Genomic DNA, 27202 nt, shown 5'->3' on the forward strand with positions numbered 1-27202 from the left:
CCTCAGTTTGCTGATACTCCCAATAAATGCCTCTCTCCAGGAATGCTCTTACCCTCCTGCAGGGCTTTCCTGAGGGATTCCAACCCTTTGCCCTCATCACTTGCACTGGAAGGGATAGAAATTTATCCCTGTCTTATTGCTATGGAAAACAGGGCAGTGTTTTAACACCTCCCCACCCCTGGAAGTGCTCAAGGCCAGGAAGGGGTTTGGAGCAACCTGGGATAGTGGAAAATGTCCCTGCCCATGGTAGGGGGTGGAACTGGATGATCTTTAAGGTCCCTTCCCATCCAAACCATCCCAGGATTCCATGAGAATTCCTTGAGGTCAAGACAAGGTGTTTCACCTCTGATTTTAGCCATTAAATGTAACTATTCCCTTTTTTCACTTTTTGTGTTTCCATCTCAATAAGGCATTTCCCACCCATTCTGTGGCATTATTATTGAATAATTAAGTGATACTTATTATTGAATAATTAGTAAGTGATACAAGGCAGCTAAAAAGGGGGAACTTCTGCTCCTGGATATCTTGGAATCTGGGCCTGGATATCCTGCAGGGAGCCTGGGAACATCCTGAGCTATGGAAGGGTTGGGAGAGTCTCATGGTGGGTTCCAGGCAGTGGGATGCCCTGCTCTGGCAGTGCCAGGGGAGCTGAGTCCAGCCTGGATTCCTGGCTGCTGGGTTGGGATGCAGGAGGGCTCGGAGGGCTGGTCCTGGAGTGGTTGGCATTAAAGCAGGGAGTGCTCAGAGTGAGTGGCAGCACCTCCTGCTCCCCTGGCTGGAAGGGGCTCTGCTGGGAGGACCTGGAGCTGCTCTGGAGTGCAGAGGGAGGCTCAGAGGGGCAGGAGTGTGCCCAGCCTGCAGCCTTCTGCTGTTGGGCATCGATCTGGAGCCATGGGAAGGGCTTCCTGGTGCATCCCAAAAGGCTGATGGGGCTCCTGCCCATGGGAAGGGGCTGCAGGGCCTCGGGGCTGGTGTGGCTCTGGGTGGTGCTGGGATTCCCACAGGCCATGGACAGAGCAGTGGGAGGTGTGGGATTGAACCAGGAGCAGGGAGGGAATGCCCAGAGCTCCAGCTGGGATTCCCACAGGCCATGGACAGAGCAGTGGGAGGTGTGGGATTGAACCAGGAGCAGGGAGGGAATGCCCAGAGCTCCAGCTGGGATTCCCACAGGCCATGGACAGAGCAGTGGGAGGTGTGGGATTGAACCAGGAGCAGGGAGGGAATGCCCAGAGCTCCAGCTGGGATTCCCACAGGCCATGGACAGAGCAGTGGGAGGTGTGGGATTGAACCAGGAGCAGGGAGGGAATGCCCAGAGCTCCAGCTGGGATTCCCACCAGGCCATGGACAGAGCAGTGGGAGGTGTGGGATTGAACCAGGAGCAGGGAGAGAATGCCCAGAACTCCAGCTGGAATTCCCACCAGGCCATGGACAGAGCAGTGGGAGGTGTGGGATCGAGCCAGGAGGAGGGAGGGAATGGAACAGGCCTGAGCTGGGCACAGCCACAGATCCAGAGGGTCCTGGATCATCCCCTTGGCCTCACCTGCAGCGACCACTGCCCTTCTCCTGCCCCCAAATCACATTTTCCTGCCCCCAAAGCCCCTTCTCCTGCCCCCAAGGCACATTTTCCTGCCCCCAAAGCCCCTTCTCCCACCCCCAAAGCCCCTTTTCCTGCCCCCAGGGCACAATTTCCTGCCCCCAAGGTACAATTTCCTGCCCCCAAATCACATTTTCCTGCCCCCAAGGCACATTTTCCTGCCCCCAAAGACCCTTCTCCTGCCCCCAAGGCACATTTTCTTGCACCAAAACCACATTTTCCTGCAACCACATTTTCCTGCCCCCAAAGCCCCTTTTTCCTGCCCCCAAAGCCCCTTTTTCCTGCCCCCAAAGCCCCAATTCCTGGTGTCTCCCCTCTCTGTGCTGTGGAGGTGCCCCCGGGGATGAGGAGCCCACAGTGAGTCTTGCCTTCCTCCACCCCCCAAGCCATCCAAAGAATTCCCAGCCCAGTTGCCCACAGGCCCCGGAGGGCAAAGCTGAGGGCAGGACTGAGGCAGGATTTGGGCTGGGAGCCTGGGAAGAGCATCAGGGCTCTGACGTGGGCAGGGGGATTAGGGAGCTCCAGCCCCGGGAAGGAGGCGCCGCTCCGGGAGCCCGTCCTGCCATTCCTGCCTGGCACGGGGTAAATGAGCATCCAGTGGCACTCAGGGGAACATCCTGCCTGGAATTGCTACTCCAGGTGGTTCCTCAGGCATGGGGAGAGGTGGCAGAGCTGGCAAAGCCTCGGTGGTGGCTGAGCCTGCCGAGCTTCCCACACCACATCCTGCAGTATCAGGGAAGTGGGGAATCCTCCCCTGGCAGCTCCAGGCCTGGGGGGTGGATCCCAATCCCAATCCCACCCAGCTCCCTGGGAACTCTGAACACATCCAGGAGGGAAGGCAGGACTCAGGATCCCAGGGGTGTGTGCCTGGTGTCCTTTGGGATGCCTCAGGACAGGGAGAAGCAGCACGGAGCTGCTGTGAGGGAAAAATACCAATAACTGAAGGGCCAGGCTGCAAAGGCCTCCTTTTAAAAGCCATCTCTTGTGTTTCTCCTGATGGATCTGCTTTTTTTAGGGAAAGTGGAGCCAAAGGAGTCTCTGGCAGCTTGGCAGAGTGCAGAGCAGCTTGTTGGCATCCAGGAGGACAGGAAGGACAGAGCCAAGCTTGTTGTAGGGCCTTCCTGGAGGGAGCAGAGTGTTTTAATGAAGGTTTACTCTGAAGCAGGTAGGATTGAATCCCAGCAGGAAGGAAGGGTGAGGGAAAGCATTTGGCAGGTGTGTTTCCCAGGAGAGGGCAGGAGAGACCTCAGGGCAGCCAGCAAGGAAAGCTGGAAGGGATGAGAGGGAATTCCTGGGTTCACTGTGCAGGTCCAGGAACAGGGAGAGGTGTTTCCTACAGGACAAATGGCTGTGCATAGGTGTGAATAATTGTCAGCAACGTGGCACTGATGGAGTAAAATCCCTTGGCACAAACCTCGGGTGAAATGAGGTTCATCCCTGCCCAGCCTGGCTCTGCTCTCCCAGGGAACGGGGCAGGGCCAGAGGGCACAGCCTCACATGGCACCAGGGGCAGCTCAGCTTGGATGTGGGGAAAATTCCCTCATGGAGAAAGGGTGGTCAGGCTTTGGAAGGGGCTGCCCAGAGCAGGGGTAGAGTCCCCACTCCTGCAGGGATTTCAAATCCCAGTGGATGTGGCACTTGGGGACATGGTCAGTGGTGGCCTTGATCTGGGAAGTCTTTTCCAACCTTGAGGATTCCATGATTCTGAGCACACTCCGTGTGCCCCATAAAGAGGGGACACCTGCCCCTCCCTGCTGTGCCCACCCCCTTTCCCTGGCAGCTCTGGGACTATGGCCCACCCCCCACAGCTCCAGGGCCAGCTCTCAGCCCTTTCTTTCCCAGTGGGATGAGAACCCAGGCCTTTCCCAGAGCCTGGATTGCTGCTCACTCTGCAGGGACACCTGCCTGGCCTGGCCCACCTTGCCTTGCCCTCAGACCCCTCCTGGCAGCCTGGGGGGCTTTGGCTGCTGCCCCTGCTGATTCCTGGGTACTGATCCTGGGCACTGATCCTGGGCACTGATCCTGGGCACTGATCCTGGGCAGGGCTTGGCCCAGGCTGGCTCTGTGGCTGTCACAGCTTTGCCGGGGCTGATCCTGGCACTGATGACGAGGAGACTCTGCTGGTGATTAGGATTTGTCTGCCCACCAACAGGGGCTAAAAATAGTGGCCCACAGTGGCTATTCCTGGGCACAGTTTGGCTTTTGGAGTAGGGAAGCCTCATTTTATTCTCTTTATTCAGCCTGGAGAAGGGAAGGCTCTGGGGAGACCTTAGAGCAGCATTTCCAGAGTGTAAGGGGGGCTTGTGGGAAGGCTGGAGAGGGACTGGGGACAAGGCTTGGAGGGACAGGACACAGGGAATGGCTTCCCAGTGCCAGAGGGCAGGGATAGGTGGGATATTGGGAAGGAATTCCTGGCTGGGAGGGGGGGCAGGCCCTGGCACAGGTTGGGCAGAGAAGCTGTGGCTGCCCCTGGATGTGTCCAAGGGCAGGTTGGACAGGGCTTGGAGCACCCTGGGCTATGGGAGGTGTCCCTGCCCATGGCAGGGGTGGCACTGGGTGGGCTTTAAGGTCCCTTCCCACCCAAACCATTCAGTGACCCTTGGACGCACCTTTGACTGTGGTGGGCACTCTGGGTGTGCCCCTTTGCCCTTGGCAAAGGCAGAGGAGTCAGAGGGGCACAAGGAGCCTCCAGGCTGGTTTTGTGCCCCTGCCCTGCCCCCAGGTGTCACATGGAGCCCCCAGGCTGCTCCTCAGCTCTGGAGCAAGGGCAGCACCCTGGGAACACCCCAGGAGGGCTCAGTCCTGCCTTCACCTGCTGCTGTCCCCAAAAGCTGCTGGCCTGTCCATGTCCCCAGTACCCAGGGAACCCCCTCCCTCAGGGGCAGGGAATGCCTGCCCAGCTCTTCCTGCCTCACCCCCTCTGGAATTCCTGCCAGTCCTGTTGCCTTCCTGACTTTCCCTCCAGCAAATGTGCCTTGTGCCCTGTCTGGCCTCATCTCCTGCTTCTCCCTGCCCTGGGAGCATTTCCAGCACCTTCTGTGCCCTCCCATGGGTCCTGCCCTCCCCGTGTCCCTGTCCCTGTGTCCCTGTCCCCAGGCAGCTGAGCCTCCTGTGCCCCCCATTGTGCCCTCCCTGTGTCCCTGTCCCCAGGCAGCTGAGCCTCCTGTGCCCCCATTGTGCCCTCCCTGTGTCCCTGTCCCCAGGCAGCTGAGCCTCCTGTGCCCTCCAGCATGCCCTCCCCATGCCCCATGTCCATGTCCCTGTCCCCAGGCAGCTGAGCCTCCCATGACCCTCAGTGTGCCCTCCTGTGGGTCCTGCCCTCCCTGTGTCTCTGTGTCCATGTCCCCATGTCCTCGGGCAGCTGAGCCTGCCATGCCCCCCAGCTTACCCTCCCTGTGTCCCTGTGTCCCTGTCCCCAGGCTGAGCCTGCCATGCCCCCCAGTGTGCCCTTCCTGTGTCCCCGTGTCCCTGTCCTCCAGTGTGCCCTCCCCATGTCCCTGTCCCCAGGCAGATGAGCCTCCTGTGGGTCCTGCCCTCCCCATGTCCATGTCCCTGTGTCCCTGTCCCCAGGCTGAGCATGCCATGCCCCCCAGTGTGCCCTCCCCGTGTCCCTGTCCCCAGGCTGAGCCTCCTGTGCCCCCCAGTGTGCCCTCCCCGTGTCCCTGTCCCCAGACTGAGCCTCCTGTGCCCGCCATCGTGCCCTTCCCGTGTCCCTGTCCCCAGGCTGAGCCTGCCATGCCCCTCATCGTGCCCTCCCCGTGTTCCTGTCCCCAGGCTGAGCCTCCTGTGCCCCCAAGTGTGCCCTCCCCCTGTCCCTGTCCCCAGGCTGAGCCTCCTGTGCCCCCCATCGTGCCCTCCCCGTGTCCCTGTCCCCAGGCTGAGCCTCCTGTGCCCCCAAGTGTGCCCTCCCCCTGTCCCTGTCCCCAGACTGAGCCTCCTGTGCCCCCCAGTGTGCCCTCCCCATGTCCCTGTCCCCAGACTGAGCCTCCTGTGCCCCCCAGTCTGCCCTCCCTGTGTCCCTGTCCCCAGACTGAGCCTCCTGTGCCCCCCATCGTGCCCTCCCCGTGTCCCTGTCTCCAGACTGAGCCTCCTGTGCCCCCCAGTGTGCCCTCCCCGTGTCCCTGTCCCCAGACTGAGCCTCCCGTGCCCCCCATCGTGCCCTCCCCGTGTCCCTGTCCCCAGACTGAGCCTCCTGTGCCCCCCATCGTGCCCTCCCTGTGTCCCTGTCCCCAGGCTGAGCATGCCATGCCCCCCATCGTGCCCTCCCCGTGTCCCTGTCCCCAGACTGAGCCTCCTGTGCCCCTCATCGTGCCCTCCCCGTGTCCCTGTCCCCAGACTGAGCCTCCTGTGCCCCCCAGTGTGCCCTCCCCATGTCCCTGTCCCCAGACTGAGCCTCCTGTGCCCCCCAGTCTGCCCTCCCTGTGTCCCTGTCCCCAGACTGAGCCTCCTGTGCCCCCCATCGTGCCCTCCCCGTGTCCCTGTCCCCAGACTGAGCCTCCTGTGCCCCCCATCGTGCCCTCCCCGTGTCCCTGTCCCCAGACTGAGCCTCCTGTGCCCCTCATCGTGCCCTCCCCGTGTCCCTGTGCCCAGGCTGAGCCTGCCATGCCCCCCATCGTGCCCTCCCCGTGTCCCTGTGCCCAGGCTGAGCCTGCCATGCCCCCCATCGTGCCCTCCCCGTGTCCCTGTGCCCAGGCTGAGCCTGCCATGCCCCCCATCGTGCCCTCCCCGTGTCCCTGTGCCCAGGCTGAGCCTGCCATGCCCCCCATCGTGCCCTCCCCGTGTCCCTGTGCCCAGGCTGAGCCTGCCCAGCTGTCGCAGCCCGAGCTGCCCCTTTGAGCTCAGCCCATTTCCCTCCCACGTGTCCCGACTCGGGGCGGTCCCGAGGGCTGGGCCTGTTTGAACATCCATCTGCTTCCCGGGCATTAGGTGGCATTGGAGGCACAGCCAGCCCTGCCCTGCCCCGGCACAGCTGCAGAGTGTGCCCTTCTGCCCTGGCAGCAGCTCTGCGGGCTGGGCAGCGTTTCTCCTTGGTCCATACATTTTGGAAGAGCCCGGTGTCTGCTGCAAGGCTTTAGAGCAGCTCTGGGCTGAGTGTACCTGGAGCATCTCCCATCTTTGTGATCCTAAGAGGAGGCTGAAGCTCTTTTGGCTGAGCTTGAATTTCCCTTGGAACATTCAGCTGCTCGTTGGTCCATCTCTCCTCAGTTGTCTCGTTGGGCAGCTCCAGTTGGAGGGATCCCTGGTGTTCCACAGTTTCCCTGGTGACCCCTCATCCCAAACCAGTCAGGGGCTGGTCTGGCTGGGAACACTCAATGCCTGTGAGGCTTTAGGAGTTCCCTGTGGGTTCAGGCTGGATTTGGAGCCTGTTTATTTGCTGTATTTGTGTGATACTTGTCCAGGTTTTGGCATCTTCATCTCACAGTCCCTCATTATTACTCCATGTGGCTCCACAAGGAGCTGCTCAGGGCAGGATGGGCACTGAAAGAGGCCTTTTGACACATGGAATAATATATTTATCTTCACTGGGTCTTGCTTTTCTCCATCTCCAAGGAGTTGAGGTCCAGGGACACCTGAGAGCCCCTGGCAGGGCCTGAAGGGGCTCCAGGAGAGCTGGGGAGGGACTGGGGACAAGGCCTGGAGGGCCAGGACACAGGGAATGGCTTCCCAGTGCCAGAGGGCAGGGCTGGGGGGGCTGTTGGGAAGGGATTGGTGGCTGGGAGGGTGGGCAGGGGCTGGGCTGGATTTCCCAGAGAAGCTGTGGCTGCCCCTGGATCCATCCCTGGCAGTGTCCAAGGCCAGGCTGGAGCACCTGGGACACTGGGAGGGGTTGGGATTGGAACTGTATGAGCTTTGAAGGTCCCTTCCCACCCAAACCATTCCAATCATTCCATGGTTCTGTGATCCCTTAATGAGACTTTCTGTATGTTCAGTTCTGGGTGGTTTTTCCAGTTTACAGTGACAAAATCCCCAACAACTTGACTTTGAGAGCCACATTCTGAGACCCTGAGCTCTGCTGGTCCCTCACTCTGGGGTGTCAGGGCAGGGGGCTTCAGGGTTAGAGCAGGTTTGGGGTGTCAGGGCAGGGGGCTTCAGGGTTAGAGCAGGTTTGGGGTGTCAGGGCAGGGGGCTCTGGGGTTCCAGCAGGTTTGGGGTGTCAGGGCAGGGGGCTCTGGGGTTCCAGCAGGTTTGGGGTGTCAGGGCAGGGGGCTCTGGGGTTACAGCAGGTTTGGGGTGTCAGGGCAGGGGGCTCTGGGGTTCCAGCAGGTTTGGGGTGTCAGGGCAGGGGGCTTCAGGGTTAGAGCAGGTTTGGGTTGTCAGGGCAGGGGGCTCTGGGGTTACAGCAGTTTTTAGGGTGTCAGGTGCTCTGGCCCTGGACTGGGACAGGGAAGTGCTCTCCTGACAGGCTGCACATCCTGGGGCTCTTTGATCTGTGGCTCTTGGCTTAGAGAAAAGGGCACAGGTGGAGTCAGAACCCACTTCTGGGAGGTTCTCCATCTCCCTCCTCACCCATCACAGATGCTGGTGAGGTGTTTTTTCAGCCCTCCTCTTCCTCCTCCTCCTCCTCCTCCTCCATGCCTAACCCACCCTGGATCAGGGGATCCTTCTTAACCCACCCTGGATCAGGGGATCCTTCCTAACCCACCCTGGATCAGGGGATCCTTCCTAACCCACCCTGGATCAGGGGATGCTTCACCCTCCCTGGACCAGAGGCTTGGCTGGCAGAGCTCAACCAGCAGAGCTTCTCCACGGGGTCCAAACAGGCTGGTGGAGGTCCTGGAAGGGGCACAGGCAACACCAGGCTGGGAAAGGCAGGTTTTCCCTGGACACATCCATGCTGGAAGAGCTCAGTGTAGAGCTGAGCACTCAAACCCACGAGTGCTGAGCTGGTGGGTGGTGGATTAAGCTGAGATTCAAACCAGGCTCTGCTTTGATGCTCCCAGGATGGAGCTCACAAGAAATGTGGTGGATTCTACCTGTAATAGCCACTTATTCCAAATTACACTGAGCACCTGGCAGGTCTTTGAGCCCATCTCTGGAGGATTCCCAGCTTAGCAACAGCCAGGGACAACTCCATGCTGCTGGCACAGCCTCTGCTCCTCTGGGCAATCCCAAAGGAGAGGTCCCAGCTCACCTTCCTTGGGAGCAGAATGAATGTCTGGAGTTCCCTTGGCTGATCCCAGGAGAGCCCTCGGTGCCAGGGCTGAGGGTGGGGATGGGCCCTGCTGGGGGCAGCTGGAACATCCTCCAGGGCACCTCCTGCCTGTCCTGGGGCAGCAGCACCCCCTTGTTCCTCTGAGCTGTGCTGGGACCACAGTGGGGGACTCGGTGCTGTCCCTGCCTGTGCTGGGCCACTCCTGGCCCTGGAACCATCCCAGGGCTGGAGCATAGAGGGAACAGCCTGTGGTGCCCCTGGATAACCCCCTGCAGCTCCACAGGGTGGGCACAGAGTGGCTGGAGAGCAGCCAGGCAGAGGGACCTGGGGGGACTGAGGGACAGGAAGCTCAACAGGAGCCACCAGTGTGCCCAGGTGGCCAAGAAGGCCAATGGGATCCTGGCCTGGATCCAAACTAGCGTGGCCAGCAGGCCCAGGGCAGTGACCCTTCCCCTGGACTCTGCCTTGGGGAGGCCACACCTTGAGTGTTGTGTTCAGTTCTGGGCCCCTCAGTTGAGGAAAGAGATTGAGGGGCTGGAGCGGGGCCAGAGAAGGGACTGGATGTGGCACTGAGTGTCCTCTGAAACACCTCCAGGGACAGAGAATCCACCACATCTTGATCCAACCCCACTGTGATCACCAGCCCAGGGCACAGAGTGCCAGAGTGATCCCAGTGGGGTTGGATCAAGGGTTGGACTTGCTGATCTCAGAGGTCTCTTCCAACCCAAGTGAGAAGAGAAGAGCAACGAGGCTGGAGAAGGGAGTGGAGCACAAGTGCTGTGGGGAGAGGCTGAGGGAGCTGGGGGTGTTCATCCTGGAGAAGAGGAGGCTCAGAGGTGACCTCAGCACTGTCTGGAACTGCCTGAAGGGAAGTTCTGGCCAGGTGGGGGTTGGTCTCTTCTCCCAGGCACTCAGCAATAGGACAAGGGGGCACGATGGGCTCAAGCTCTGCCAGGGGAAATTGAAGTTGGAGAGCAGAAAGAAATTCTTCACAGAGAGAGTGCTCAGGGATTGGAATGGGCTGCCCAGAGAGGGGGTGGATTCCCCATCCCTGGAGGGTTTTCAGCTGAGCTTGGCCGTGGCACTGAGTGCCATGATCTGGTAAAGGGACTGGAGTTGGACCAAGGGTTGGACTCGATGATCTCAGAGGGCTTTTCCAACCCAATCCATTCTATGATTCTGTGATTCTGTGACTGGGGCAGGTGGAGAGGGGCACCCCACACAGGCAGGAGGGGGCTGCACAGTCCTGCCTGTCCTGCAGGGTCCTGGGGCTGGGCTGGATGTGGCCCTGCAGAGCTGTGGGAATTGCTGCCTGTGGCACTGGCTGGAGGCTCTGGAGGCACTTTGGGAGCTCTTAATGGCTGTGCTGGGGGCAGGGTGCAACCTGATCCAAATGGGAAGCTGGCTGAAATCCCAGCAAGCTGCTCCCACTGTCAGGCATCTGAGGAGTGAGATGGGCCTTGGGAATCTCCCTCCCTCCCTCCTTCCCTCCCTCCCTCCCTCCCTCCACCAGGCACCCACTGGAAGGAGAAATGCCCTGTCTGGAAGTTGGGGCTTCCCCACCTGCAGCCCCTCCATGCACTGAGGTTTTCTGGTGCTTGGTCTTGTGTTTCAGACCAGAGTTTCCTCCCTGAGGGATTCTGGTGGTGTCTGTTCTCCCCCAGGCCCTGCTCCCCTTTGGACTGTGCATTCCCATTCCTGGGCATCTCCAGACTGCCCAAGGTTTGCTCCCTTTGCCCCTCTTTTCAAAGTGCTGCTTTGGCAGGGTCTGACCTGTCAGCTCCTCTATTGCTCTTTCCAGGCACATCCAGAGGATCCCTCTGTGCCTGGATTTATCCTCTTTGCTGGCTCCCCAGAGCAGGGGCAGATTTCAAAGCCCAAAAGCACAGCCCTGTCTGTGTTGTGCCCTGGGGCACAGTGAGGGGCCCATCCTGCAGCCACGGGGCAGGAATGTTCTCCTTGCCCACCAGCCCTGCCCGTGCCAGGCTGATGGAAAGGCAGGTTTTGTGGCTGCTCTGAACTGTCAGATTCCTGCTTTTCCAGGTGAAAGTGGCTCCTCTTCACCCCTGATGTGCAGACCTGAGTTTGGAGAGGACATTTCTTGCCATGAGGTGACTTGTGTGTTGTTGGAGGCACCAGCGGGTTGTGCAGAAGATGCAGCTCCCCCTTGGCACCCCTTGGCTGGTGGCACTGGGGTGGCCTTGCCCAAAACACAAGGAAGGGAAGGTAAATCTGTCACTGTGAGGGCTTTTCCAGCCTCCAGCTCTTGAATTGGAGCCTGGGAAATGACCAGCCTGGGCTGGAACACGGATACCCCTCTTGGGTGAATCCAGTGGCAAAGGGCTCGGAGACAAACCGCCCTTTCCTTGCCCCCCGAGGAGTCTGGGCTGGCTGTTCCCGCTGCCTGGTGTCCCCTGGGGAAGCAGCAGGCAGTGCTGTGTCTGTCCCTGCAGGCTCTGTCTGTCCCTGACCTTCCCAGCCCGTGGGGACAGCTTGGCTTTGCTGCAAAGCAGCTCATGTGACGGGTAATCCCGGGCAGGAAGCAGCTGGGCAGAAGATCCCGGGAATCGCCCTATTTTCCCTGCTCTGCAGGGCCAGGCTGGGCCAGCCCGGGGGCTCCTCCTGCCTGGGAATGCTCCTGTTCCTCTGGCTGCAGGAACCCACCAGCTGCAGCCTTTGGAGCCACACAGGGCAGCTCAGGAGCACCACTCCTGCTTCCAGGAGGTGCTTCCAGGAGTGCCTGTGGAGCTGCCAAACAGGTTCCAGGAATTCCACAAAGCCCCTTCTCCCAGTGTGGTTTCCTCTCAATCTCTTCCTTAACCAGAGGTGGCATTTCTAAGCCTGAATTTGATTTTTTCTTCCCACCCTCCAGATCTTTTTGGCTTCATTGATTCCCTCACAATCCCACCAATTCCTCCCTGAGTAAAGACTCTTGGGGGACCCCCTTCTGCTCTGGGGACACTCGATGGACTTTTGCCTTCCCATGGGGAGTTAAGGTGTGCCCTGGGGAGGACACAGACCCTGAGAAGGCAGAGAGGAGGGAGCACTGCCTTGGGATTGGCTTAAAATTAATCATGCCATTATTATTCCCACACCCAGCTTAGAGATCACAGGGAACTTTTCATGCCTACATTTTTCCTCCTTGTTGCCACAAATCCCTAAACTTCCCATCTCTGTTTATCCCATGATTTGAACCTTCAGAACCTCCAGGGGGGGAGACCAGTGGCTGGTTCTGGTGCTGACAGGTCCAAGGAGCTGATGACAGGTTCAAACAACCAGTCTCAGCCCCAGATCCACATTCCAGGCAGCAATTCCCTCCAGGAATGAGGCACCTTTGGCCAGGTGGGCACAGGTTGCTCCTCAGCTGTGCCACCCCTGTGTTTGTCCCCCAGACACCACCAGCAGTGTGGCTGTGGCTGCCACAGGTTGTCCTGCAACTGAGACAATCCCTGCTCTGGTGCAGGCACAGCCCTCCAAGGGGACCATCTGTTCTGCCTTGCCTGGGCCACATTTGGCTGTGGGGCCTGGCAGTGAAAGGCTCTCAGCTATTCCCCCGGGCCAGCTGATCCCTTCCCTTCCAGCCCTTCCCAGCAGGAAGGGAAAAAAACCCCAGCTTTGTTCTGCCAGGCATTAGGGGCCTTCAGCTGGGGCTGTGCTGTGCTCCAGGGGGGACATGGAGCTAATGGAGGTGCAGTTTTATTGCTGGCATCGATAGGGGCCTTTGAAGTGCCAGGGATCAGCAGCCTGGGGGGGGTTGTGTTCGATCCCAGCCCTCAGGGGGGATGGAAGTGGCTCTTTCCTGCTGCTCCACCCCATGGATGCACCACCATGTCCTCAGCCAGACCCTCTCCGAGGTTCCTCCTGTGTTTTCCTTGCAAAAGAAACTGCCTGAGTTGCACTTCCAAGTGGGAATTGAGTGTTGAGAGGTTTGAAGTGCTGTGGGAGGTTCCCAAGGCTGGGGCTTGGCTGGGGTTGGGGGTTTCTGGGGCTCTGGCAGGGCTGGGTCTGCACTCAGAGCCTTCCCACAGCCTGAGCCTCTCAGGGAGCATTCCCAGCCTGCTGTGCCATGCCCTGGGAAGTGCCAGGACGGGCTGGGGCACAGGCAGCCCCTCAATTCTGCTCACAGAGCCCACGTGCCACCAACCTCCCCTCTGTGGGGGGGGACCCACAGGGACAACACCCCTGAAAAGCCCTGCTGAGAGCACACAACCCCCTTCCTGCTCTCCCTGCCCCATCCTGGCCTTCTCTGGGCATCCAGAGAGCCTTCCACCCACCCACCCACCCATCCCACCTGGCTGGGGCTCTGCCCAGGTGCCCAAACCCTCTGCCTTCAGCCACTGGGCCAGAGGCCAAACTTCTCCTGCAGCACCAGATGTGCAGGGCTGGGAGGGGAGTGACGTGCCAGGGGCAGCAGCAGCCTGGGAATAAACACTGCCAGGAGGGAGGGAGAGGTGGGAACCCACCCAGTGGGAGGCAGGAGGAGTGTGGGCTGTAAGGACTGGCTGTAAGGACTGGCTGTAAGGGCTGGCTCTGAACACAGGTCTGTGTTTCCACTGGGGCTCATTGTGCACCTGCTGAGGATGGGGCAGGTCCTTGGGTTGTGTTTTCATTATGGTTTGTTTGCCACCTTGCTGATGATGGGGCAGGTCCTGCAGGGACCAGACAGGTCCTTTGGTATCCTGTTTCCACTGTGGTTCTTTGCCCACCTTGCTGAGGATGGGGCAGGTCCTTGGGGTTGTGTTTTCATTATGGTTTATTTGCCACCTTGCTGAGGATGGCAGAGACCAGGCAGGTCCTTTGGGGTTGTGTTTCCACTGTGGTTCTTTGCCCACCTTGCTGAGGAAGGGGCAGGTCCTGCAGGGACCAGACAGATCCTTGGGGTTGTGTTTTCATTATGGTTTGTTTGCCACCTTGCTGAGGATGGGGCAGGTCCTTTGGGGTCCTGTTTCCACTGTGGTTCATTATCCACCTTGCTGAGGATGGCAGAGACCAAGCAGGTCCTTTGGGGTTGTGTTTCCACTGTGGTTCATTGTCCACCTTGCTGAGGATGGGGCAGGTCCTGCAGGGCCAGGCAGGTCCTTGGGGTCCTCTTTCCACTGTGGTTCTTTGCCCATCTTGCTGAGGATGGACCTGGTCCTTCAGGGGTTGTGTTTCCACTGTGGTTCTTTGCCCACCTTGCTGAGGAAGGGGCAGGTCCTGCAGGGACCAGACATGTCTCTTGGCCCAGAGAGGATGAGCCAAAGCCACCAATGTGCCATGACACCGATGCCAGTGTGGCAGGGCTGCTCTTAGAGCTGGATTTGAAGGCTGTGCCTGAAGAGAGGGAACAGGACCCTTCAGGGCCATGTCCAGCCCTGTTTTCCCCTGAGGAAAAAGCCCAACTCGCCTCCTGGCAGCTGGGGCAGGACCAGGACCTGGTGACACTCCAGCTGCCCGTGCCTGCAGGGCAGGGCTTGGAGTGCCTTCCCGAGGGATTCTCCCCCTCCAGCAACCCTGTGCTTTGCTCAGCTGGGAATTCAGCCCCTCTGCTGGGCTGGGAGCATGGAATTCCCTGGAGAAGAGGCACTCCTGGGTGTGGATGTGCCCCGAGTTGTGGCAGGACAAGGCAGGAAAACGCTGGGAAAAGGGCTCGGGGCTGGAGCCAGAGCCTCTCTGGTTACAGTTCCCCTCCTGCCAGGACAATGCCTGCTTTGTGTGGCCTGTGCTCAGTGCCCTGAGGGGTGGCAGTGCCCCTGCTCACAGGGGACCCAACTCCAGGCTGCTCCTGGGCTGCAGCAACTTCTTGGCATCCATAGAAATCCCACCTTGGCAGCTTTTCCTGGGTCCCTCATCCCTCTGCTCCAGGAATTGAGGAGCAGAAATGAAAGCAGCAAAACCCCCCCAAGCAGCTCAGCTGCTCTGGGGGGGTTTTGCTGCTTTCATTTCTGGGCCTCTCTGGGTCAGTTAAGGTGTTCATTTAATAGATGGACTTTCTCCTCGTGTGTGGTGAATTCTGGAATCCCCCAAAGGGGGTAAATTCCCTCTGCAGACATTAATTCCCCCTCCCCTCAGTTTATGATTCCCAAGGATGCCCAGAGTGTTGTTGCTGCAGAAACTCTTGCCAAATAATCACCTGCTTCGTTAAAACAGGCAAGATTTCAGTGCTTAATGATATTAATTTACTTTCAAATGGACTTTTATCATCGAAGTACAACATTTGAGCAGCTCCAGGTGGTGCCCTGCCCTCCTTGTCACCTTCAGGGGAACCACCCAGAGAACACAGGACACCAAAAGGAGGATGAGATTCAGTCTCAACAGGCAGGTTTTCCTGGCAGTGTCCAAGGCCAGGCTGGAGCAACCTGGGACAGTGGGAGGTGTCCCTGCCCATGGCAGGGGTGGCACTGGGTGGGCTTTAGGGTCCCTTCCCACCCAAACCATTCCAATCATTCCATGGTTCTGTGATCTCTTAATGAGAAGAGGATGTGGATGGAAAAGAGGATGTAAAAGCATAACAGGGAGGTCAGTGGAAGGGGGTGGATTCCTCATCCCTGGAGGTTTTTCAACTGAGCTTGGCCGTGGCACTGAGTGCCATGATCTGGTAAAGGGACTGGAGTTGGACCAAGGGTTGGACTTGATGATCTCAGAGGTCTCTTCCAACCCAATCCATTCTATGGATGTGGCACTGAGTGAGAATCCCCCACATCTTGATCCAACGCCACTGTGATCACCAGCCCAGGGCACAGAGTGCCAGAGTGATCCCAGTGGGGTTGGACCAAGGGTTGGACTTGATGATCTCAGAGGTCTCTTCCAACCCAACTGAGAAGAGCAACGAGGCTGGAGAAGGGACTGGAGCACAAGTGCTGTGGGGAGAGGCTGAGGGAGCTGGGGGTGTTCAGCCTGGAGAAGAGGAGGCTCAGAGGTGACCTCAGCACTGTCTGGAACTGCCTGAAGGGAAGTTCTGGCCAGGTGGGGGTTGGTCTCTTCTCCCAGGCACTCAGCAATAGGACAAGGGGGCACGATGGGCTCAAGCTCTGCCAGGGGAAATTGAAGTTGGAGATCAGGAGGAAATTCTTTGCAGAGAGAGTGCTCAGGGATTGGAATGGGCTGCCCAGAGAGGGGGTGGATTCCCCATCCCTGGAGGTTTTTCAACTGAGCTTGGCCGTGGCACTGAGTGCCATGATCTGGTAAAGGGACTGGAGTTGGACCAAGGGCTGGACTTGATGATCTCAGAGCTCTTTTCCAACCCAATCCATTCTGTGATTCTGACTCTGATTTGTGGCAGGGATCCCTCCCAGGTGATTGTTGGGAATCTCAGAGCAGTTCCATCCTTGATATCTGAGGGTGATTTGCCCCTGGGTGTTTCTGCCCCTGCTCTGAACACCTTGGCATGGCCAGCCCTGTCTGCCCCTCCTTTCTGATCAGCAGAAAGCAGCTTGCAGGGAGCAAACCCTGCGAGGGGGAGCAGCCCTTGGCATGGCTGTGCCTCCTCTATTTTTATCCCCTGGGTCTTTGGTGCCCTGGTAATCCCCTCAGGTGTGCCCAGAGCAAAGCCAGCTCATCGTGCAGCTTAGCAGGGCTGCTCACTAAGCCCCATCCCTGGAGAGCAGGGACCAACTCCCTCCCCACACCCCTGGAGTGTTTGGCTCCTCTCCCACACTCCAGACTGGCCTGAGTGGGGCTGGAGTCCCAGCACTGGGGTGGGATGTCCAAGGGGAGGCTGAGCCTGAGCAGACACAGCTTTATTTGACCCTGAGATCAGCTCAGGTGGTTAAAACTTGGCTGTAACAATGCCAAGGTCAGGGGTTCAATCCCCTGTGTGAGCCATTGACTTAAGGGTTGGACTCGATGATCCTTGTGGGTTCTTCCCAACTCAGAATAGTCTGGGATTCTGGGATTTGCCTCAGAGGTGTCCAGGGTTTCCTGTCAAGCTCTAAACTGAGCCCTGAAGGGGAAAGGGAGGGACAGGTGACCTTGGGTGGGACACAGGGCCAAAGACAAGGAGCTGAGCCACCCTCAGGAGCCCAGGCTGCTGCTCTGCCTCCCCTTCCCAAACACCTTTCCATGAGGCTTTTCCAGCTGCATCAAAGTGAGGATGGGCCAGAAAACCTGAGAGTTCCCATCAGGGCTTTGCAGTGTTCCAGCAAGCCCAGGGTTGCCCCATGTGGCTCCTCTCTGTGGGTGGGAGAGGTTTGGGATGGCAGGGAAGGGCTGCAGGGGCACAGCAGGGAAGTGTCACCGCTGAAGGAGACCTTTGTCACCACTCTTTGGGGGTTTGGGGTCCGTGCTGTGCCAGGGGAGAGTCTGGGCATCAGGATGGCTCCCTGGGATCTGCCTCTTTCCATGGAAGTGCTGAGGCTTCAGAGGAGACAATTCCATGTCTGTGTGTCACTTGGTAGGTCGGGTTGTCCCCTCCAGCATCAGAGACTCCTGGAAATCAGGAATCCATCCCTGTGTCCTTGTCCCAGAGTGCTGCAACTTAAAGAGAACTCCAAAAAACCCCCCAAAATATCCCAAAAAACCCTCCTGGAAATCAGGAATCCAGCCCTGTGTTCTTCTCCAACAGCAGCTTTTGGACATGCAGCTCTCAGGCCAGGCCTTGGTTTGCTCTCCCCAGGGCTCCAAGGGGCTCTCCCAAGCCCTTGTATATTTTCCATCATGCCCCATGAAGGAATTCCCAAGAGGAATTCCTCTGTGCTGGTTCCCTGTGTGTGCCCAGCCCTCAGGGCGCTGCTGGTTGGGGCCTCACAGCCCCAGAGTGCCCTGGGGTGACACTGAGGGGGTGCTGAGAGGGTCCCACCACCTCCCTGCCCTCCTGCTGGGCTGCTCCTCTTGCTGGCTCTGCCCTTCCCGAGGCTGCTCCCACAGAGCTGGTTGGCAGGAGATCTCCCTCTGTTGTAGCTGATGCTGCCCAAGAACAGCATTTTGCACTTTTTGAAAGAAGAACTTTTTGGAAGTTTCCTTCCTTGAGTTCTCTGGGCTGGTTCCTGCCTTCTGACCCTCCAGGACTTTGTTCTTGAGTTCCTGCTTGGGCTGCTCATGGAAAACGTGACCCGTGAGGTCCTGCCATTCAGCCTTGCCCTGATGGGCAGGGTCATGCCAAGCCCTTCCCTGGGGGAGCCCATCCCAGCTGGCACAAAGATCCATCACTGGATGAGTGACTGGCACTGAGAGCTCCTTGGAAATTCCACATCCCTCCCAGCCCCTCCACGTGGTTTGGGGAATTTCATGTGAAGGTGAAGCTTTCAGGGTGTTACACTGAATGTCCATGTTGTCCTGACACTGAACAGGACATAGGGGTGAAGATACCAGGAAGAAGACAGGATGTCTTGTGTCCCTGAGGAGGACAATATTCCATATCTGGAAGGACTGGGGATGTGCACGACAGCTGAGGACTTGTCTGTGCTGCTCTTGCTCTGGTCTCTGGGGTGGGGAGTGTTGAGGTGAGGCAGGAACTGGCACTGGTGCCCTGATCATCAGCAGTCCTGGGTGTCCAGGGCACCCCTGGGTGTCCCTGGGCACTGAACCATCTCCCCCAGAGCTGGTGGTGGTTTCATGGAGTCCCCTGCAGTTTGGGATCCGGGCAGGTGGTGTGATGCCCAGTGCCAGGGGGATCTCTCTGTCAGCCACCAGGTGACTTTCTGCTTCAATCCTGTGGCTCTGGGCACAGGTAGAGCCTCACCTTGACCCCTCTGTGACCTCTTCTCTGCTGGAACAGCAGGACTTCCATTGCCTCCTGTGGCCCATGACAATCCCCCCAGGGAAATGCAGCCTCTGATGTTGTCTGACCCAGCACTGCAGTCCCACCAGAGCTGATCAGTCCTTCCATTCCTGGTGCCATCTCGATCCCAAAGGCCTTCCAAGGCCCTTCTCCTGCCCTGGCCCCTCGTGGCCTGACCCATTCCCCCCGTGCTGTCAGGCCTTGCCATGCCATGGCCTCCTTCCTCCCAAAGCTGGTCCTCCATCCCAAGGGGTCTTTGGGATGTGGCAGGAGAGGCAGGAGCTGCCCCATCCCCTCTGGGTGCTGCCCTGGCTCACAGGGGGCTGGAGCTGGTTCCTCAGCCCTGCTGAGGATGGGAGGTGTTGGCTGGGTCATCTCCAGGGGGATTGGAGGCTCCCCTGCTCCTTCCAGAGGGGATTTTGGGGCGTTCTCATGGATGGGAAGCAAACCCAGCCCGGCTGTGTCTGCCCTGAGCCCTTGGCCGTGGGCTGTGCTGCTCGGGCTGTGATCCATCACCTCTGCTGGTGTCCCCCAGGCAGGATCCAGGGGGATCCAAGGGGATGGATCCCTCTTCCCTCCCTGCACGCTCCCGGCACAGCTCCAGCCCCACTCCCTGCGCAGACACGTTTCCCAAAGACTGGGCACTTCTTTGTCTAATGGATTTCCTGCCTTTAATACAATTGAAAGGGTCTGAACTCCACGCTTTAGATTAACATATGCCAGCGAGATTAGGGCTAATCAGGGCGCGGGGCTGAGCAGCTGCAGCGCGGGGCCAATCCCCGCCCCGATTACAGCCCCTGCTGCTGGCCCCGTGTCCCTGCCAAGGGCGAGCAGCCCTGCCCTGCCCCGAGGCACAGCCCCCTCCCAGCGCCGGCCTGCCCGGGGCTGTGCCCACCCCGCCAGGGAGGGAGGGAGGGAGGGAGGGCACTGCGTCAGCGCTGAGCGGCTTTGCTGTAATCCCTGCAGGGAGGGCTCTGCTGGAGTGGCTCTCACGGACACGGGCACGGACACTGTCACCGCCACTGTCACTGTCACTGTCCTGCTCCTGCCTGCGCCGCTCTCACAGGCACTGCACCGCCACTGCCACTGCCCCGGGGCCTGGCACAGCTCTCACAGGCACGGACACGGGCACTGCCACTGTCACTGCCACCGCCACCGCCACTGCCACTGTCACTGTCACCGCCACTGACCTGCTCCTGGCACGGCTCTCACAGGCACGGGCACTGCCACTGTCACCGCCACTGTCACTGCCACTGCCACTGCCACTGCCCCACTCCTGCCTGTGTGGCTTTCACTGCCACTGCCACTGCCCCTGTCCCGCTCCTGGTGTGGCTCTCAGACATGGGCACTGCCACTGCCACTGCCCCACTCCTGCCTGTGTGGCTTTCACTGCCACTGCCCCTGTCCCGCTCCTGGCATGGCTCTCTCAGACATGGCCACTGCCACTGCCCCTGTCCTGCTCCTGGCGTGGCTCTCACAGACATGGGCACTGCCACTGCCACTGTCACTGCCACTGCCACTGCCACGGCCCCAATCCTGCTTGTGTGGCTTTCACTGCCACTGCCCCTGTCCCGCTCCTGGCATGGCTCTCACAGACATGGGCACTGCCACTGCCACTGTCACTGCCACTGCCACTGCCCCAATCCTGCTTGTGTGGCTCTCACGGGCACTGCCCCTGTCCCGCTCCTGGCGTGGCTCTCACAGACATGGCCACTGCCACTGCCACTGCCACTGCCACTGCCCCAATCCTGCCTGTGTGGCTTTCACTGCCACTGCCCCTGTCCCGCTCCTGGCATGGCTCTCACGGGCACTGCCCCCCTTCTGCCTACACTCGAGGATATGGCTACCCCTGGCCAAGTCTGGGCAGAGGTATCAGCCTCTCCAGAGGAGACCCCAGCTGGGTTGGTCCTCTTGGGTCCCTCCCAGCTCAGAATACTGTGGTTCTCCAGGTCTCACTGTCACCTGGTTTTGGGTGGCCAAACCTTGTCTCAGTTAATCATCCTTTCCAAAGACAACTCCAGTTGGGTTGGTCCTTGTGGGTCCCTCCCAACTGAGAATATTCTGTGGTTCTCCAGGTCTCACCATTCCCCATTTGTGGGTGGCCTGAATTAATTCAGCTTTTCCAAAGCAGACCCCAGCTGGGTTGGTCCTCTTGGCCCCCTCCCAGCTCCAGAATATTCTGTGATTCTCCAGGTCTCACTGTCACCTGTTTTGGGGTGGCCAAACCTCATGTGAATTAATTCAGCTTTTCCAAAGCAGACCCCAGCTGGGTTGGTCCTCGTGGCCCCCTCCCAGCTCACAGTATCCTGTGCTTCTCCAGGTCTCATCATTGCACATTTTTGGGTGGCCAAACCTTGTCTGAGTTAATTCAGCCTTTCCAGAGGCAACCCCAGCTTAGTTGGTCCTCGTGGGTCTCTCCCAGCTCAGTGTCCTGTGGTTCTCCAGGTCCCCCCATCGCCCCTTTGGCAGTGCCGTGGCCACCACACTTTGCAAGAGCACGGAGAGACCTTTGCTGGCTGTGGCCCCTGGGGCTGTGGTGACTCTGTCCCTGGTGACTGTGGGGACTCTGCCCCTGGGGCTGTGGTGACTCTGCCCCTGAGGCTGTGGTGACTCTGACTCTGTCCCTGGGGTGTCCGTGTGTCCCTCAGGAGCTCCATCCATCTCCTCCATCTTTCCAAGCCCAAGGGCTTCGTTGGCCTCTTGGTCTGGTTTGGGGCTTTGAGGTGCATCCCCAGCCAGACCCCCGGCCCTGCCTGGACTGGGGTGGGCTCCTTCCCCTGAAGGCTCTGCTGGGGGGGTTGCTGGGAGGGCAGAGCCCGAGCTCTCAGCCAGGGTTGTGTCCCCTCTGACCAGGGGGCACCGAGAGGCCAGACCCCTCCTGTCTCACACCAGGAATGGCATTGCCTGGCTGGGCTGGGGAGGGGTCCAGCCCCCCGGGGTGGGGCACCCCCACCCTCCAGGACTTTGTTCTTGAGTTCCTGCTTGGGCTGCACGTGGAAAACGTGACCTGTGAGGTCCTGCCATTCAGCCTTCCCCTGCTGTGGGAGGGTCATGCCAAGCCCTTCCCTGGGGGAGCCCATCCCAGCTGGCACAAGGACATCCCTCACTGGATGAGCAACTGGCACCGAGAGCTCCCTTGATATTCCACCCTGTTCATCCCTCCCAGCCCCTCCACGTGGTTTGGGGAATTTCATGGGAAGATGAAGCTGGGTGGGATGGGGGATGCCCACCCTCCCCGTGGGGCACCCCGAGGTGCCCAGGGGGTGTGGAGGGGCAGAGCAGCGGCTGTGCCGGCGGCGGGTCAGCCCCGCTCAGCACGATTAGCTCCTAAGCTTTCCTGTCTGCACAGGGAGTCACCCGGGGACACCAGCCAGGCCTGGCCTCTGGGGACATGGAGTGAGTGTCCTTGGCAGGGCAGGGGCTGCTCCTGCCCTGGCACCTGCACCACAGGGCTTGTCCTGCCCTCCCGGGAAAGCCTCACTCGGGAATGTCCCTTCGTGGCAGGCACTGCCCAGCCTGTGCTGCTGCCCTTTGGTGGCCTCACAAAGCTGGTTTTGCCCCAACAAAGGGGCAGATATTTTCAGAAATGTCTTAAGTTGTCCTGCCTGCCCAGACCCCACAAAGGCAGAGGTGGGCACAGGGATAATTCCAGAGCAGAGGGAGGAAGTTTGCCTTCCCAGCCCGCAGGATTTGCCATTCCCATCCCCTGCCTGGCTCTGTGGAGCTCTACCAGCTCCTGGCTATTTTTCCACCCCTTTCCATCACTCACATCACAACAACCCTCAGGGCCCTCCTTGTTTTGTTGTCACCTTGGCTGGGACACTCTGGGACTTTCCTCTGTGCTCCAAAGCTTTCCCAGCTGCAGCTTCACCCCAGGGGCACCTGATCCCTTCCTGCACTGAGCCAGCCCTGGGAAAAGGGTGTTTCCTGCTTTGCCAAAACCATCCCTGGCTGGGGAAGGGCTGAGAAATGGGGTTTGCTTTCCCTTACCCTGTTCTGTGTCATATTTGTTATAGATGTGTGAGTGTCTGGAGCTGGTGCTGGGGGCCAGTCTGGTGCCCATCCCATCCCATCCCATCCCATCCCATCCCATCCCATCCTATCCCATCCCATCCCATCCCACTCCACTCCAGCCCACCCCAGCCCACCCCATCCCATCCCATCCCGCCCTGCCCCGGCCCGTCCCACTGCGTCCCGTCCCATCCCACCTCACTCCACCCCACCCCATCCCATCCCACCCCACCCCATCCCATCCCATCCCATCCCACCCCATCCCACCCCATCCCATCCCACCCCATCCCACCCCATCCCATCCCATCCCACCCCATCCCACCCCATCCCACGTGGCACCATGGAGGGCACATCTGGAACAGCAAAGCCACAAATAATCAGAGCAGCACAGGCTGTGCTGGGTGGGAGGGAGTGACTGCCCTGAGTGCTGGCTCTCCGTGCATGGAATCCTGGAATGGTTTGGGTGGGAAGGGACCTTCAAAGCTCATCCAGTTCCAAGCCCAACCCCTCCCACTGTCCCAGGTTGCTCCAGCCTGGCCTTGGACACTGCCAGGGATGGATCCAGGGGCAGCCACAGCTTGTCTGGGAAATCCAGCCCAGCCCCTGCCCACCCTCCCAGACACCAATCCCTTCCCAACAGCCCCCCCAGCCCTGCCCTCTGGCACTGGGAACCATTCCCTGTGTCCTGGCCCTCCAGGCCTTGGCCCCAGTCCCTCCCCAGCTCTCCTGGAGCCCCTTCAGGCCCTGCCAGGGGCTCTCAGCTGTCCCTGGACCCTTCTCTTCTCCAGGTGACCCCCCCAGCTCTCCCAGCCTGGCTCCAGAGCAGAGGGATCAGCCCTGGAGCAGCTCTGGGGCCTCCCTGGGGCTCCTCCAGCACCTCCACTCCTTTATTACGTTGCCTTCCCTCTCCAGGAGGGATCTCTCCAACCACCCCACGCCCCCTCCCCGCAGCAGCACAAACCCACCCCCTGAGCCCTCTGTGCCCACCCCATCCTCCCCCCTGACTCCTGTGCCCACCTTCCTTCCCTGGCAGACCCCCCTGTGCTTTGTGTCCCCGCAGGGCTGGTGCAGATCCCGGTCAGCATGTACCAGACAGTGGTGACCAGCCTGGCGCAGGGCAACGGCCCCGTGCAGGTGGCCATGGCACCGGTGGCCACCAGGATAGCGGACACTGCGGTCACCATGGACGGGCAGGCTGTGGAGGTGGTGACCCTGGACCAGTGACACCATCCCTGGCACCTCCCTCGGCCCTCCAGGTTTTTACTCCTCTCCAGAGACGCAATCAGGTGGCATCGGAGTCTCCCAACTTCGGAAGCAAGGAAGGTTTTGTTGGCCTTTTATTTGGTTGGGGGGTTTATTTTATTTTTTTTTATTTTAGTTTTTTGGGTTTTTTTAAAGGAAAAAAATAAGACAAAAAAAAAAAGAAACCAAACCAAGACTCCTGGCGGAGGATGTTGTGTAAAAAAAGTGCATTTCTGTAGTGCCACTCTGCTCTCGGAGGAGCGAGGAGCCAAATGGTGACTCTGGGGCCTGGGGAGGGGCAAAAGCAAAGCCAACAGAGCCAGCCTTAGCCCTGATTTGCCCCCAAGGGACGGGGCAGGGCGAGGCCAGTGGGCACCCCGGGCTGCTCCGGGCACGGCCCCTCCAGACACGGCTGGTCAGGGATGGGAAGCTCGAAACATGGACTTTTATACAGCAAACCCCACCCAAAAAGAAGTTGAGCAAAGACTCCTGTCCTGGGAAGAAGCAAAGGCTGCGTGACTGTCTGGGGACAGCCCCAGGGGCTGATGCTCCCCCAGGAGCCGCAGAGGGTGGAGGGCGCTGCGCCCACCTCGCCTGGTGCACACTGGAGACTGCCCTCCCCTCTGCTCCCACCCTGCCACTCTGCCCGTGGGCTTTCCTTCATTATTATTATTGTTGTTGTTGTTGTTGTTGGTTTTATTATTTTTATTATTTCTCGGGTTGGTGGCTCTCGACCCGGAGCGGAAACGCCTCCCAGGGGGCTCTGGCTGCGTCCCCACCACGTCCCCAGGACTGTCCTCGCCGAGGAGCCGCCTCAGGCTCATCCCTCTGCCCCCTGCCCCCTTCCCAGGGGGCTCATCCCCCCCTGCCCAGCCCTGGAGATCCCATTCCCATGGGAAAAGCTTTGCTTGAAGGTAGTGGGGGGATGTGAGAACAGACCCTTCACTTTGGGGTTTGGGAACCCCCCCTTTGGGGAGAACCCCCCTTTGGGGTTTGGGGAGCCCCCCTTTGGGGAGAACCCTCCTTTGGGGTTTGGGGAACACCCTTTTTGGAGTTTGGGAACCCCCCTTTGGGGAATACCCCCCTTTGGGGAACCCTCCCTTTGGGGATTGGGAACCCCCCCCTTGGGGGAACCCCCCCTTTGGGGTTTGGGGAGCCCCTCTTTGGGGAGAAACCCCCTTTGGGGTTTGGGAACCCCCCTTTGGGGTTTGAGGAACCCCCCTTGGGGGACACCCCCCTTTGGGCTTTGGGGAACCCCTCCTTTGGGGTTTGGGGAGCCCCCCTTTGGGGTTTGGGGACACCTCCCTTTGGGGAAAACCCCTTTGGGGGAACCCCCCCTTTTGGGGTTTGGGGAGCCCCCCTTGGGGGACACCCCCCCTTTGGGGTTTGGGAACCCCCCCCTTTGGGGTTTGAGGAACGCCCCCCTTGGGGGACACCCCCCTTTGGAATTTGGGGAGCCCCCCTTTGGGGGAACCCCCCCTTTGGGGTTTGGGACCCCCCCCTTTGGAGGACCCATTTTTTGGGACCCCCCCCTGCTTTGGGGGACCCTCTGCACCCCAAATCCAACCCCTGTCCCCATCCTGCCCTGTTGTGCATCTCCCAGCACATTTTTTAATCCCAAACTCCTTCCCAGGAGGGTTAAGAAAGGCCTCAGGGGGTATATTTGGTGGGGGGTGTGTGGAGTTCCACTCACCATCCCACCCCCCCGGCAGTTCCCATGGGAGTCAATCAATCTGGGGGTTGTTTTTTGGGGTGTTTTTTTATTCCCCTTCCCAAGTGGCCACTGAAGTTCCCCACTCCACCCTCGGGGGAGTTTCCAGATTCTTGTATTCCTTGTTTTCTATGGAAAAGCCACCCAGCCCCAGCTCCCCAGCGTTGTTTGTACAGAGCCCTTGGGTCCTTCCCAGGGGAGGGAGACCCCTCCACACAACAGTCCTGGCTCTCCACCTGAGTTCCTTTTTTAATGATTATTTTTCTATGGTCATGGTGAAGATGTCGGTGGCTTTTCCAGTTGGTGTTTCTTTGGCCATGGAATGAGGTTCTTTTAGTCCCAGAGGTTCCTCTCCCCCCAAACAACCAGGACAAACCCCAGGAAATAGCAGAGCATGGCCCCCCCTTCTTTTCCCGGTGTCCATTATTGCCTCATTCAATAAATTGTTACAAATGTGTCTGTTTGTGTGGCCAGTTCTGCTGTTTGGGGGGATCTGGGGGATGTTCTGCCATCCCTCCCTGCCTGGGGGGGCTTTGGGGTTGATCCCACCCCCCTCCCAGCTGGGCTGGGGGAGCTCAGCCCCACCAGGATGTTCTGGGGCTTTAATCCCAATCCATCCCATTCCTTTTCCCTCTTCCAGCACCAACCTGGGCCGGATGGATCCCCTGGGAATGCTGGAGATCCCCCCTGTGCTCCCAGCCGGGGGCTGAGCTGCCTTTTGGGTGGAATTCCTCAGTTTTCCCCTCCAGGGCCCCGGGGTGGGGGGTGGTTTTGGGGGTGCAAACCCAAGGAGGAGCCAGGAGGCACCAGGATGGATTTCAGCAGCTTTATTGGAATATCAGGATAATCAATCCCTGGCTCCAGAGGTGAGAATCCCATGGAAGCTTCTGGTGGCAGCCTGGGGGGAGAAAAGAGCAGGGAAGGCTGGGCAGGATGGACAGGGAGGGAAGGGAGCACAGGAGGGGTGTGGATGTGCACGGGATGAGCTGGAGCAGACCCTGGATATCCAGGATGGGGGTCTGGGGTCCCTGAGACCCCTGGCCATGCCCCAGAGGGGCCCCGGGGCAGCAGCAGGGCCGGGGGAGGCAGCTCGGCCTGGCAGACGCTGTGGGGAGGGTTAATCTGCCTTAATCAGGCTTAATAAGCAGGTCGGGGCCTCCTGCTGGGAGGGCTCCTGGAGCACCAGCACCTCCCATCCTGCTGGGATGGACTGGTGGGAATGGGCATCCCCCAGCCTGGGCACTGAGGGGGGTCTGGGGGTGCTGCCTCTGCCCCCCACCCAGCACTGCTCTGCCCCAGACTCAAGATGTGGCCCCAAACTGCAGGATTTGAGCCCAAAAATGCTGGTGGGTGCTCAGGATGAGCCGCTGTGGCTGGGAAGGGTCGGGATGGGCCAGGATAGGGGGGGCTTGGGGTGCTTCCCAACAGGGAATGTCGGTCCTGGAGGGCACTGGCTCCTCTGGGGGGGATCTCTGGGGGTGGAGCCTTGGGAGGGGGTGGAGCCTGGGTGGGTGTGGTCGGTGGGTGTGGTCGGTGGGTGTGGCTTGTGGGAATGCCCCACCCCCCAGGGGCAGGGCCCCACTGACTGGGGCGGGGTTTAATCCCAGCACTGGGGGAGGGAACAATGGACAGACTGGTAGGGGGGTCAGTGCCTGGATGGACGGACAGATGGATGGGTGGGTGGATGGATGGATGGATGGATGGATGGATGGATGGATGGATGGATGGATGGATGGATGGATGGACTGACTACTAGATGGATCAGTGTCTGGTTGGATGGACAGATGGATGGAC

At 59.6% G+C, this 27202-nt stretch overlaps 1 protein-coding gene across 3 annotated transcripts in view; it reads left to right on the forward strand.

The window, feature by feature from the left end:
* The window catches only part of NRF1 (nuclear respiratory factor 1), an 85953-nt gene extending 60088 nt beyond the window's left edge, over window positions 1–25865 (forward strand). For 2 of the 3 annotated variants that reach the window (XM_071552888.1, XM_071552889.1), the window contains exons 11-12: window positions 10791–10973; window positions 23516–25865. In XM_071552888.1, the coding sequence (XP_071408989.1) occupies window positions 10791–10973; window positions 23516–23679 (347 nt within the window). In that variant the 3' untranslated portion in view covers window positions 23680–25865. The remainder of the gene's footprint in view (window positions 1–10790; window positions 10974–23515) is intronic. The other variant, XM_071552890.1, reaches the window with a different exon arrangement.
* The last annotated feature ends 1337 nt before the right edge of the window (window positions 25866–27202 follow it).

The sequence above is a fragment of the Pithys albifrons genome, chromosome 3 (genome assembly GCF_047495875.1).
Source record: "Pithys albifrons albifrons isolate INPA30051 chromosome 3, PitAlb_v1, whole genome shotgun sequence".
Lineage (NCBI taxonomy): Eukaryota > Metazoa > Chordata > Aves > Passeriformes > Thamnophilidae > Pithys > Pithys albifrons.